This window comes from Jaculus jaculus, chromosome 5 (assembly GCF_020740685.1).
Source record: "Jaculus jaculus isolate mJacJac1 chromosome 5, mJacJac1.mat.Y.cur, whole genome shotgun sequence".
In the NCBI taxonomy this organism is placed as follows: domain Eukaryota; kingdom Metazoa; phylum Chordata; class Mammalia; order Rodentia; family Dipodidae; genus Jaculus; species Jaculus jaculus.
In genome coordinates, this window is record NC_059106.1 from 155,217,058 (window position 1) to 155,231,445 (window position 14,388).

At 43.2% G+C, this 14,388-nt stretch overlaps 1 protein-coding gene and 1 non-coding gene across 2 annotated transcripts; one reads left to right on the top strand and one right to left on the bottom strand.

The window, feature by feature from the left end:
• Positions 1-9,740: 9,740 nt before the first annotated feature.
• On the bottom strand, positions 9,741-10,292 carry LOC101597866 (keratin-associated protein 11-1). The gene has a single exon (XM_004654434.2). The coding sequence runs from the start codon at positions 10,290-10,292 to the stop codon at positions 9,741-9,743; it is 552 nt and encodes a 183-aa protein (XP_004654491.1).
• Positions 10,293-12,719: 2,427 nt separating this feature from the next.
• On the top strand, positions 12,720-12,826 carry LOC123461128. The gene has a single exon (XR_006637446.1). It is a non-coding gene; the product is annotated as a U6 spliceosomal RNA (small nuclear RNA).
• The last annotated feature ends 1,562 nt before the right edge of the window (positions 12,827-14,388 follow it).

The window sequence follows — 14,388 nt, forward strand, 5'->3', positions numbered from 1 at the left end:
CCAATTATTACAACCGTTGCCAGAATGAGCTTTTTTTAAAGATATTTTTATTTATTTGCCAGGAGAGATGGGGGGATGGACACCCCAGGGTCCCTAGCCATTGCAAATGAACTGTGCATCTGCATTTACGTGGGCACTAGAGAGCTGAACCAGGTTGTTAGGCTTTGCAAGAAAGTGATTTAACTGCTGAGCCATCTCTCCAGACCAGAATGAAATGATTGCCAATGACTTACATCTTTATTTTTATCTAGAAATATTTTCCTTGGAATTTAAAAGCAATGCCTCTGAGAAAGATAGATCTCTATAAACTGTTAGTAATTCTTAAATACCTTATGTTCATGCCCAACCATGTCTTCCCTATGTGTTCTCATGCCTGAGACAGGATTTCTTTGGCAGACAGAAGATGAAATCTGTTAGTCTCCTAATGCTGTGTACTTTGACAATAGACTCTTACCCTCCTTCGAGCACAGGATGAAGAGCACTAAGTTCTTCCATGTATGTGTGGTCACATGGCTGACAATTTGCCTGTACAATGTAAGCAAAAGACATGATCGTTTTCCAAGCTCCACATTCTTAAACTTCTAAAGCTACCTGGATCCCATGTGTGGAAGCCAGAAGGATGGGTGGAAGGGCTTAGGTCCCCAAATGACCTTATAGAGAGAAAGATTACTGGCTAAGCAGGAGCTCCTCATCAGAAAACAAATTCCCATTGGGCTAAGCCCCAAAGGCTGTGCAGTTTATCTTTTATAGCAGTGAGCCTCACCTTAGCTACTACTTGAAGTTGGCAGTTTCCATCACCATCCTCAGTTTACACAGGAGGGCTAGGGTTTCTCAGAAGTGAAAGCACGTGACTTATTGTCAATGTGATAGAACTCAGTTCAATACCAGACATTCTGACTCCAAGTCCTGTGCCCCCCATCCCAAAATTGTTGATTGGCATGAGATTACATATGGTTTACAGACCCATCAAAAGATTTATTTCAAAAAAGAAACATATTCCAAATTTATCCTAAAATCACACACAGGGATAAGAGATGAGTCAGTGAATTAATATCTTGTCTAGAGCTACCCCAGAGCTGGAGGTCTCTATTTTAATTAAATTCATTTTTAAAAATGAATGCAGCCCTTAATCCCAGGATTTACAACTGTAACTTTTGTCTCTGAAGTAAGCTTTAGGGAAATGCACTTTACTTTATAGTGGGCTTTACTTTCTCATTCCATTACTTACAGCTGTCCTTCAAACCAGAGTTTGGAGGACTTTGTCTTGGCAGCCTTAGTAAACCTTCTGGTAGATCTGATGGCAGAATGCAGAGAGGTTGGGACAAGAAAGAGACACACTCACATCAGTTCTGGACTCTCCCAATGATGCCCAACTGTAAGGCCATGGTGAGCCTCTTGGAGAGAGGGAGAGGGAAATGCCAAGAAAAAGTCTGAAAGACTGGTTATCGCCCCTAAGGGATGAAGAGTAGCCCTTGGTATTATATTAAGTATGATTAATTAGGGGAAAGAGCAGTAATATCTAATAAGATTTCAGTCATAAACAGCTGGAAAATAATGATTGGCATCATTAACAAAACACATGTTGACTTATGAGAAATTTTTTTTCTTGATGTAAGTATATTGTATGTGATGTACATGTGTGTATATGTGGTTGTTCATACACATGTGGGCGTACGTGTTTGTGTGCAGTGTACATGCACTTGTGGGCATGTGGAGGCCAGAAGTCAACATCAGGTATCTTTCCATATTGCTCTCCACCTTATTATTTTGTTGTTGTTGTTTTGGTTTTCTCAAGGTAGGGTCTCACTCTCTAGTCCAAGCTGACCTGGAATTCACTATATGGCCTCAGGGTGGCCTTGAACTCACAGTGCTGGGATTAAAGACATGTGCCACCACGCCCGGCTTCCACCTTATTTTTTTTTAACTTTTTATTTTATTTTATATGTTGGAGTGAGAAAGAAAGAAGCAGATAGAGGCAGAGAGAGAGACTGGGTGTGCCACGGCCTTCAGTCACTGCAAAGGGTCTCCAGACACACATGCCACTTTGTGCATCTAGTGTGTAAGGGTCCTTTGGCTTCACAGGCAAGTGCCTTAACCACTAAGCCATCTCTCCAGCCCTCCACCTATTTTTGAGACAGGATTTCTCAACGGCCTCCGGAAAGCACTGATGCAACTAGACTAGCTAGGCAGCAAGCCCCAGGGATCCTCTTGTCTCTGGGATTACAGGTGTATAATATTCCACCTGGTTTTGATGTGGGCCCTGGGGATCTGAACTCGGGTACTCGTGATTGCGTGGCACGAACTTCACCAATGGCGGCATCTTTGTGGTCCCTGTTGAGAAGTTGTAATGAATATTTCATTTTAGCAAATTAGCCTTCACTCTCATTAAGCAGTTAGTGTATCTCTAGGAGTACATACAGTACTATTTTTTTAAATGTTTTCTTGGTTGTTTTTAGGTTTTTTGTTTGTTTGTTTGTTTGTTTGTTTGTTTGTTTTGGAGACAGGACCTTACTGCGTATCCCAGGCTATGCTCACTACGCTCCTGCACCAGCTTCCTGAGTGCTGGAATTACCAAGAGAGTGCCACCATGCTCAGCCATTAAAAATGCTTAATGGGGGCTGGAGAGATTGCTTAGTGGTTAAGGCACTTGCCAGTAAAACCAAAGGACTTAGGTTTAATTCCCCAGGACCCATGTAAGCCAGGTGCATAGGGTAGCACAGGTGTCTGGAGTTCATTTGCAGAGGCTGTAGGTCCTGTCTCTGAAATAAAAAAATAATAACAATAATAAAGATGATTGATAGACAGATAAAGTGATCATCTGTATTTCTTACATACTCCAGCACTATCATTATCATAATTCTTACATCCCTCGTTGCCCTTGTCATTTGTTTTTATCATATACCATAAAACTACTTACACAAGTCAATTGCATTTGCTTCAAATGGCTTTTTTTTTACCTGTGCTAATGGGTGCTAGATCACAATCATAATGGCTTTATAATATGAAATATAGAATATAAATCCTGCCTAATTGATAGGACCGATTAAATTATAGCCAACTTGAGCTTTAACAACTCCTTTGATTGTTATTCTAGGACATCTTTCTAGAAATGCTCTTCCTGCAGTGAAATATGTGAACACATATTTTATGACATTGAAGCTAGGGGTTCTAGTAGGGAAAGGTTTCAGGTTCATAAAAGTAAACACACAGTCTTTCATGAAAGCATTTACAAGTTCCTCAGCACATGGAAGAGGTTTCATAAAAATCTAAAGAGGGCAAACAGGTCATTACCGAGGCTGAAGTCAGAAAACAGGCCCACCTCCAGAAGTCTGCCTGTGTGGGGAGCCCCAGAGCACCCTCTGCAACTCTGCCATTCAGCCAGCTCTGGAGACTTTCCTTTGAGTCTCATAACCTTTGGCCTCTTGGTTGTGAAGCCAAGTGTCCTAAGGAAAGGCCATGCCTTCACTTTATGTCAAAGCTTTAGAGTGAGCGAGCAGACTGGGTCAACAGCACAATGAATAAAGCGACTGCTGCTCAACCCAGAGCACCCAAGTTCAAGTCCCAGGCCGCAGGCCCCATCTAAAAAGCCAGAAGCAAGCAGACTTCTGTGATTCCCACAAGCTGACAGTGAGACGAGGGCCAGTGACGGGAGAATCTCCCAGAAACATGCAATGAATACATTTACAATAAGATAAACAAGCCTCGAGTAAGAAAAGTATAATAGCCACAGTTTGCTAACAACTGATGCCGGTGGCACCTTCAAAGCGTCTATTATAGACACAATGTGCCACAGCCTTTGCAGGTAAAGAGAGACACGTGAAGGGGAGCACAGAAAGATAGAGCCGACCTAGAAGAGCCCCTCTACAGAGCTGAACCACGTGCTTCCTGAGCACAGCCATCATACTGCTTCCCCGTACCTGCCATAACCAGCATTGGAGGTTGGCTCCTTGGTATTGACTGACAGAAAGGAGAGGACAATGGACCTAGGGAGAAATGGAGTGTGATGGCGAAGGTGGTGTCAACTGGATCTGTTTAGTAATCCACAGAAATCCCTTTTGGGTGGGTCTCCAAGGCTGCTCCCAGGAAGGATTAACTGAGGGAGGAAGTCTTTCCCCCAGAGCTGGAGACCCCACTCAGAGGGGGACTGACTCCATATAAGGAAGCTCTGGGTGAAAAGAGCTCCTTCCTTCCTTCCACTTGGCTGCCGGAGCTGCTCGCTGCCTTCCATTGTGGGCTGAAGACCAGCGTCCGATGAAGACCAGCGTCCACTGAAGGACCCTGTGGATCGAAACCCAGCTGCTCCTCAGGAAGTGTCCAGGCCTTCAGGGCGTGATCGGGACTGCTGAGGCATCTGGCCACATGGACTGAGTGGCTACCAGGTTCCTTGATTCTTGGGCCTACAACTGCTGTTGGACTACCTTAAGCGAATCCAATAAATTCCCTTTTTTTAAAATAATTCACTCTAGCAGTTCTCTTCCTCTAGAGAACCCTGACTAATACAGGGAGAAATTTGGTTTTAAACTCGGGAAGACAGTATCTGAGAGATAAAGACCGCATTGTTTCAATATGGGTTACTGGCTGAAATCTAGAATGAGAGGGAGCACAAAGCCGTGACACATACGGAATGACATTACATGTCATCGCAGAGTAGTTAACCTGGTAACTTAACACTGCGTGTATTTATCACATCAAAATTTTTAATCGTTTATTTTACTTACTTATTTATTTATTTTGAGGTAGGGTTTCCCATGTGCCCAGGCTGACCTGTAACTCGCTATGTAATCTAAGGGTGGCCTTGAACTCACTGTGGTCCTCCTACCTCTGCCTCTCAAGTGCTAGGATTTAAGGCGTGCATTACCATGCCCAGCTTCATTTAAGTTACTGTACAGCCAGAGTATAAATGCCTTCTGGACAGAGAGTAGTTGGAAATAGAGGGGCTCAAGGAAGGGGAAGGGACAGAGGAACAAAAGAAGGCAAGATGTAATGGGAGGGCATTGTGCTCAGGATACATCATGTACATGTGTAAAAATAAGAAAAAGTTGGAAAATGACTTCTGTATCCACAAATGTTCAATAAAATCTGGTAGAATCGCAAGTGTCTTGCATAAGTGAATTTGGTGAAAATTAAGGGAAGGAGCGGATTCGTATCTGAATCATGGCCGTCCGGACAGAAACCAGGACAAAGAGTCAAGAGCCATTAAAAAAGCATAAACAAGACACTTATCCCCCACTTCTCTGCCATCAGATTTCTTGGGAATACTGGGGACAGCCAAGATCCCACCCAAATGGACAGAAGACAAAGCTCATTGCATTTACAGATCACCTGACAGTATGGCTCTGCCGAGACCCAGATTTTACACATTAAGTTTATTTATTTCTTGAAAACAGAGCCAGGAGATGCTGCCTTTGCCCCCCAGTGCACAGAGAAACTAAGGCTGAGGGAAATAATCCAGCAGCCAGGGGACAGAGCAGCAAAGCTATACTTCTTCCCCACAGAGATGGGGTAGTAGATACAAATTGAATTTCTAAGCCTTAGGCTAAGAAGAGAAGGGAGTCACTGCAGTTCTGTCTTTAAAAAATTGTTCTTCATGACAAACTTTAAAACTTTACAATTTATGACATAATAAGTTAAAGTATGGGATGAGTTTTCAAAGTTCAAGTACAAACAGAATTGCCCTAATAGGAAAAAATTCTAAAACTAATTCCCTAAACTAAAATGAAGGCAGGCAATACCTTAGCATGACTGTCATGTCCTTGAATGTTCACGGAACACCAACCAGCCCAGGCTAGGAATAGTTCATATCAGACCATAGTATCTATATCATTATAGATTAGCAAAATATCAATCTGATTTATCAGAGATGACTAGCTATTCAAATAAATCTGTGTCCTTACATTTATTTTTTATTGAAACCTAGGAAGCTGAAAAATAGAAAATAGGAAAACATTTCTAAAGGCTATCATCCTCTGAATTTTCCACATCACATATGAAGTGAAAACTGCACCTTTGGAGAGGACACTTAGCCTCCCTTCTCACCAGAGATCTGTGGTTTAGTATAAACCAGAACATTCTGGAAAACCCAAACATTTCTTTTAAAAGATGAGACAAGGGAAGAATGTGTAGTAAAAGACATGGCTTGGGCTGGAGAGATGGCTTAGCGGTTAAGCCCTTGCCTGTGAAGCCTAAGGACCCTGGTTAGAGGCTCGGTTCCCCAGGTCCCACTTAGCCAGATGCACAAGGGGGTGCAAGCATCTGGAGTTCATTCTCAGTGGCTGGAAGCCCTGGCGTGCCCATTCTCTCTCTCTCCCTCTATCTGTCTTTCTCTCTATGTCTGTTGCTCTCAAATAAATAAATAAAAAATGAACAAAAAATATTTTTTAAAAAGACATGGCTTGCTTTAGTGAGCAACTGAGTCATGTCAAGCATTTCTTTGATAAGAGGGATTCGTTAACAAAGAGTCACTAAGGGGAGAAATCGCAAATATTGCATCTATACAGCAATCACCTCTACATTTTGACTCAGAGAAGTCATCAATGAAATAAGAAAAACATTCTGCACTGTAAAACCTCCACAGACACCTCTGGCTTCAAGAAAAGGTGTCGACCACTCCCAGTGTGTATACCTCATACGTGCCTATTTTCTGGAATACTCATTTCTGTTTTGCTTTGAGTAATTCTGGTGGGAAAGTATAGAGATGAGCTTCTGGAAATGACAGATTAAACAGGCAAAAAAAAAAAAAGAAAAAAGAAAAAAACTGGTAGCCAGTTCTCACTTTCTAGTAAAAGGTGGGAGGAGTTAGCATGTCAAGTCCCCATCCACCCAGGTGGTTTGCATTATGAACATATGGATTTTCAGAGAAGAGCAAGCAAGGCTTGAACATTAACATAACCAATACGGGGACTGGGGATGTAGCAGAGTGGTAATAAGGGAGGGCTGGAGAGACTGCACAGTGGCGAAGGTGCTTTCCTGCAAAGTCCAATAATCCAGGCTTGGTTCCCCAGGGAAGCCAGATACACAAAGTAGCACATTCGTCTTGGGGAATTATTTATTTATTTATTTGCAAGCAGAGAGACAGAGAAGACAGAATAGGTGCAACAGGACCTCTAGCCACTGCAAATGAACTCTCTATATATGTGCCACCTTGTGCATCCAGCTTCACATGGGTACTGGGGAATTAAACCTGGATCCTTAGGCTTTGCAGGCAAGTGCTTTACCCACGGAGAAATCTCTCCAGCCCTACATCAAGAGTTTGGTTGCAGTAGCTAGAAACCCTGGTGTGCCATTCTCTCTGTGTGTGTGCCTTTGTGTGTGTGTGTGTCTGTCTATCTGTCAGTCTTTCTCTCTCTCTCTCTCTCTGCTTGCAAATAAATAGATAAAAATGTTTAAAATAGATAAGGGAGGACTCCATACATGGCTCAGTAGATAAAGTGATCACCACTCAAACCTGCATACTAAAGTTCAGTCCTTAGACCTCACACAAAAAGCTGGTTCTATAATCCTAGCATTCTGAAGGCAAGATGAGAAGCAGAGAGGAGAATTCCTCAGAAGCCCAGCTAGAGCAGCAAAAATAACACAGTGAGATACAGAGAAACCCTGCCTCAAATGAGGTGTAAAGGTGAGAAAAGACTTGCAAATTGTCCTCTAATCTCCAGAGTAGACTGTGGCATTCACTGTGCCCAGGCTTACACAAATCAACACATTCACAGATATAAGTAAATAAATGTTTATAAATAAATAAATACATATAAAAATAAATAAATAAATTTACATGAATACAAATGTTTATAAAATAAATAAGGGCTGAGGAGACGTCTTGGTAATTAAAACACTTGCCACACAAACAGGAGGACTGGAGTTCAGATCCCACGTGCCCGTGTAAGTGCCACATGGTTGATGAGCACACTGGACTGCCTGTAACCTTAGCACGCAGGAGGTGACGACAAGGGTCGCCGGGTAAATGAGCTCATCAGGCTACCTGAATCAACAAGCTCTGGGTTGACATGAGACCCTACCTTAGTAAATAAGGTGGAAAAGATCAAAGAAGACACTTGGTATCAACCTCTGGCCCCAGTGCCCCTGCATGTGCATGTGTGCCTACATAGATGCAAACACACACACACACACACACACACACACACACACACACATAAAAACAAATTAATAAAACCAATATGTTTCTGAAATTCCTTTGAAGTTTTTCCTGCCCAGATACATGAAAATGGGGAGTTTCATATACTCAGAGCCTGTTTTAGGGTGTATGGATTTGCTCCAGATTGAGGGAGGGTAAAGCTGGAGCTGCCCTTAGAATGTACTGTATCGCAGGGCCTGTCCTTCTTTTCTCCTCTCTCTCTTTCTCTCTCTCTTTCTCCATCATGGTTGATCATGGAGGGAAAAAAGTTTCCATTCTGTTCTGATCAGGTCAGCGGCTGAACCACTCACTGACTCCAGACTTCTACTCCGCTGTCTCTCTCTGGCAGCTCTGTGAGCTGCCATGCTTCCTAGTTAGCTTGTCTTTTTCTTCTGTAGAAGCTTTTCTGTAAAAACTGGAGCAGCATTTGGGCTAGGGAGACAGCTCATTTGATAAAGTGCTTGCTCCGCAGACATGAGGACCTGAGCTCAATAGCCAGATCCATGTAAAAATGCCAGGCATGGTGGCACACATCTGTAACCCCAGCACTGGGAGATAGAAGGGTCCCCGGAACTTGCTGGCCAGTTAGTCTAGCCTAAGTGGTGAGCTCCAAGCCAGGGTTTCAAAAAGTAGAGGATGGTGTGCATGAGGAATAACGCTTGAAGTTGTCCTCTGGCCTACACACACATGCTCACACACCCACATGCATACACATTCAAAAATCTACACACATGCATGCAAAACACTACAGAGACCACATCACTCCCCAGATCTCACTGACCTTCACCACTCTCTCTAAAAACCAAACTTCAAGGTCGCCTCCTGCTTATCCATGGAACACAGTGACTGAGCCCATCCTCTAGATTTGATGGGGGTTAGGGAAGGCTCTTGGGGTGGGGAGAGGGGAGGTAGGATTCAGAACCTGATCAGAAGAGGACGATTCATAGACAATAAACACCCTTGCAAAGGACTGGAGGGATTGCTTAGTAGTTAAGGAGCTTGCCTGCAAAGCCAAAGGACCCAGATTCGATTCTCCAAGACTCATGTAAGCCAGATGCACAAGGTGGCACACGCGTCTGGAGTTTGTTTGCAGTGACTGGATGCCCTGGTGTGCCCATTTTCTCTCTCTCTTTCTCCCTCCCCTTTTCCCACCCTCTTCCTCAAATGAATAAATAAAAATAAAATATTTTTTAAAGAACACTTGTAAATAAAGGACTCTATTGAAACATGTGTTTGCATGCCAACTAATACAGGTTTATTGAGAAACCCACAGTGAGAGAAGCTCCCTTGTCCAGAAAACACAAAAGCAGAAGCCAGGAGATAGGACAGCAAGAGGAAGACGTGCCAAGAGCATCCGACTGAGCCTGGAGTGGCAAAGCCTCCAGAAGTATCAAGAGGTCAGCACAGCACCAGGGATGAACCCTTGAAACTGTCTTAGTACTGGTCAGAGAAAGCGTAGCACGCCAAAGGCAGCTGGGTGCAAGGCTAGGCGCCAGGAATGCAGTAAGTCAGTGGGAGCAGGCGATGGAGCATCAATTCGGCGTGCTGGAAGATCCGAGAAACACAGCTGGCGGGGCACGGAAACGCCAGGCGCTCACTGGTGGCTCCACGCTTAGCAAGTTCTTCGGCAGCTGGACACGCAGGACTGCTGGTACGTCCTGGAGACTCCACACACAGGTTGGCAGACAGATGAGACTCCTCCCACTGGCTGGCAGACAGATGAGACTCCTCCCATTGGTTGGCAGACAGCAGAGATGCCGCCCACTGGTTGGCAGACGGCGGAGATGCCACCCACTTGTTGGCACGAGCTGGAAATGCCCCCCAGGGGCTGACAGCCGCCGGAGACAAAGGTCAGTGGCCGGCTGCAGGGAGTCGAGCAGGGATTGGAGACACAGGTCGTTTGTCGAGAGCAAGTTACCTGGACGGGGCTGGAGATGCAGGACGTCCTCTGGTAGCAGGGCGGCTGGCAGACAGAGGGCTCGCAGCAAGACTCCTGACAGTGGTCCAGGAGCCAGGAGCCAGTTTGGAAGGAGCTGGGCAGGTAGATACCGCTCAGACAGTCGGCATCCCGGGCCGGGGCCGTGGCAACTGCCGCGACTGGCATAGTGTAGCGTCCTCCAACTGGTCTGGAAGAGCAATTTCTGGTGGAGCAGTTGAAGGACATGGTGTCAGGTGGAGGCTGCAGGTGTCTGGTTGAAGTTAAGCTGAGTTGTGAATGCCATCTGAGCCTCCAGACCTTTTATATATCCTTGCTAATGGGTGGGGCTCCCGCGCCGATCCCCCCTGGCTTCTTTGGCTCACACCAGCCTGCCTTAGAACATCTTGTGAATCTCCGAGTTAATAGTCTCTCGAGAAGCCTTCCCCCTCGTAAAGAAAGTTTAGTAGTTTGGTAACTAAATCATAAGTCTTCTGCACTGTACTTAGGCCGAGTTAAGAACGCTGGGGGATAACTTCAAAGCTATTGGTCATCTCTACCCACATTTTATCCCCCATTCATCTGGCTTGCAGCTGATGAGTGTCCATCTGGCCACAACTCCAAACATGCCACAGGACTGCCATCACACACTCTCTCCCTTAGCGCCAGGACTGATGGCAAGCCCACACCCTGTTTGGTTTGTCATTGGCATTTAATATGTTTTAAACATAACTTAATCAGTCACTCTTCCACAGCTAACGGAGTGCCTCCTTGCAAATGCTTCCAGATGACCAGGACAAGGCCTACCAAGAAAAAGAACACAAAGTGCTCCATATTCAGTGCTGGCTGTCAACATGGATCAACCGAACAGAGCAAGATCCCTAGTGGAAAGGCAGAACACAGCGAGACCCAGCCTTTCCTTTCCTCTCCAGCAAGGCAACATGTTAGGGGCAAATTCAGTGTAACTGCATGTGTTGCCAAGACCCTTTCTGATCAAATTATACAAGCCCTGTTCCTAAAAGTTTTACTCTAGTAACAATGGGTAACAATGATTTTCGTAAGCCTCATCAATATGCCAGAGGGGCAGGCTAAGTTAATTTGAAAATTATTACAATGTTAATTTAAAAAGTGACCGTGTCTTTCTTCCAATTCGCTTAACATATTCAAAATGTATTTATTTTCACACAAGTACTTATAGATAGGATGTACTTTAATCATGGACAAACTAAAGACACTCCAAGGTCATTGTCTGCCACAGATACAGATAAGCAAGATGATGGGGAAAGAATCAGGCACTTATTCAGTGCTTGGTAATGAATGAATATGTGATGAGTTTTCTATAATATTTAATTATTCCTTTTGTGCTTTGGAAAACTATAAGGATATGATTGTCCATTTCATCTCAGCCTAATATAGTCAACTGTAAAAATTAAAAAATATATGTATATAGTTAACTGGGACTAGGAAGGCATTCCCTTTTGTCCATCCATATGCAGGTGAACCATCAACTTTGGCAAAATAAATCACTTTAGCATGGCTGAAGTGGTCACTGATATTTCTTCCTCAAAACAGCAGTAAGATCTGGCTTATTTCATAACCTGATTTACATGGGGAACAATAATGGATTTACATATATTTGAGGGTTACAGGTAGGCTGTGTTTAAGAAAGCCACAAAGCAAACAGTTTTATGTCAGAACTCATCAGAAGTCCCCTTGCAAAAGCATCATTCATCTAATTGGAGGCTACTGACACACTCACACAAGAGGATGCTGGGCTGTGGGCTGGATTACAGTTCTCAGGGATCAGCCCTCAGTGACTCCAAGAATGTTCTCAGAAACAGGGAGAAGGAATTTAACAAGATGACTACTTTCCACAACATTGTGACTACACTCTTCCCACCACCAAGAATGTCCCAGATGGTGTTTGAAGGTCAGAGTGTCTGGTCACAGGTCTAGTTTGCTTGTTTTAAAAGAGGGTGAGTAGTTTACAGGCTTCTACCAGCTGAGAACTTGCAAGATGCAATGGAAGAGAATTCAGCACTGTAAGGGCCTAAAAAGGGGACCCGGGGATCTTTTACTACCTATTGCCACATTCTTGGAATGGCAGAAATATCTAAAATCATCTTCCCTTTTTGATATAATTTTTCCACTAAAAGTTGAAAATTATAAATAAAGGACCTTAGAAAACATGTTCCATCAGTTTCAGGAGGAAAACACACATGAATTTTTTTAAGAACACTGGACTCTCATCCAGGTAGTGAGTCAGAGGTCAATAGAGGAGGTATCATGCCCCATGAAAGAGACAAAGTTCAGGGAGGTTGGGTGACCATTAAAGTCAAGTAGCTTATATTTGACTAAGCTAAAATTCACATAAAACAAAACCTATGAGCAACCAACCCACAATTGGGTTTAAATAAAAACATGCTGAGATACCTTCATTAAAGTGTGAGCAAGAATTTATTTTTTTAAAATCAATCAATCAATTCTTCATCAATGACTCTGGGTTCATTAGTTGACTAGCAACAAAATAAAACCCCAGAAACATCACAGAGGAAGTGGCAATTTAAACATGAGTGCATCTCACTGCTATTCTGACAACTTGCTTCAGGGAGATGGTGATGGACACTGAGGAAACTCAAAACTCTTCAAAGCAGAAATTCAGAAATGTAAGAGCTTGTGATCTCTTCAGCAGCACACATACTAAAATTGGAAGAGTACAGAGGAGATTAGCATGGCCCCTGCACAAGGATGACATGCAAATTCATGAAGCATTCCGTATTTTTCATAGGAGAGTTAGAAACTTCAAATAGAATCATTTGTTGTATTCCTCAAATGGCAAAGGGTTTGCCACATGGTTAGAGACCCATGTAGCCAACTGTGGGGCAATGGAGAGGCCTGCACAGAGTCATATCTGAAAGGGAAGAGCAGAAGGGTGAATCATAACCGAATGATTGTGGAAGCCACTGATAGTAGCATCCAAAGATATCAGTGTGTTAGAAAATGTTTCAGCCAATATGGTAAAAAAGGATGAAGATGAAAATAAAATAAAGTGACATTGAAATATTTAAAAAAAAAGAAAAATCTAAGAGCTCAACACTAAAGTAGACTTGTAGCACACCCACCAAGGCTCAGAAAGCAATGCTAAGAGGGGCCAGAATGATTGTAAAAGCCACAGCATGGGAAGAAGTATGCATGCCCCCCACCCCTGAACCTAACTGATGCATTCATAACCCCATGGAAAAACCAATAACCCAACTGAGGAGGGTCCTCAGTGCAATGGGGATGGGGAAGTGGGGATATGAGTATAACATAGGCTGGAGAGATAGCTTAGCAGTTAAGGCTTTTGCTTGTGAAGCCAAAGGACCCAGGTTTGATTCCCCAGGACCCAAGTGAGCCAGATGCACAAGTGGCACCTGTGTTTGGATTTCTTTGTCAGTGGCTGAAGGCCCTGGCATGCCCATCCTCTCTCTCTATCTGCCTCTATCTCTCTGAAATAAATAAAATAACTTAAAAAAAGAGTATAACATGTGAGGAATGAGACCAACATGCACTTTATTCATACAGTAAAGTGCATAATTTAATTTTAAAAATTAATAATAAATGATTCTGTGTACACTTTAATAATTTTACTTCACTAGAGTAAGGTGCAAAGTCTCTCTAAGCAAAGCAAAAATGGGCATCAATAACATGAAACTAAACTTGAATTCACAGTCATTTATAATGGCTATGTAGAAAACTAATCTTCAGAGAATATCAGAGCAGTGACTGACTTGTTCACTCCTACCTATTTTCCACAGAACCTGTCATTTTGCAGGTGTTCAGAAGAAAGCAGTCAGTTGGATAGATTCCTCAGATTTTAATTATGAAGTAAAACTATGGGTTGCCTTACATTGTGGTGGGAATCTGAAATCTCATACTGAAACCTCATCTTTAAAATGATTTCAGAGTTTGTGAATCATATTTTCAAGAGAGGTCTTGCCACCTAGAACTGAAAAATCATTTCACTTCTCTGCAGTCCTCAGAAATGCTGCCCAATGTAGTTAGGAAAGCTACTTAACTCTTGCATGCAACCTTCTTTCAGATGCAAGCATTTGTACTACATCTTCATTCACTTTAAGGTGAAGAAGTAAATATTAACAGGTATGATTTGGATGTGATGTGTCCTCCAGAAAGACTTATACATTGAAGGCTTGGTCAACAATGCAATGTGCAGAGGTGAGGCTATTCAGATGAGTGACTCATGTGGATTCTAAATTTTAATGAAGGGATTTTTCCACTGATAGACTTATAATTGAATGAGCTATTGGCAAGAGGTAGAAAGTGGAAGGTTGAGCCTGATTGGAGA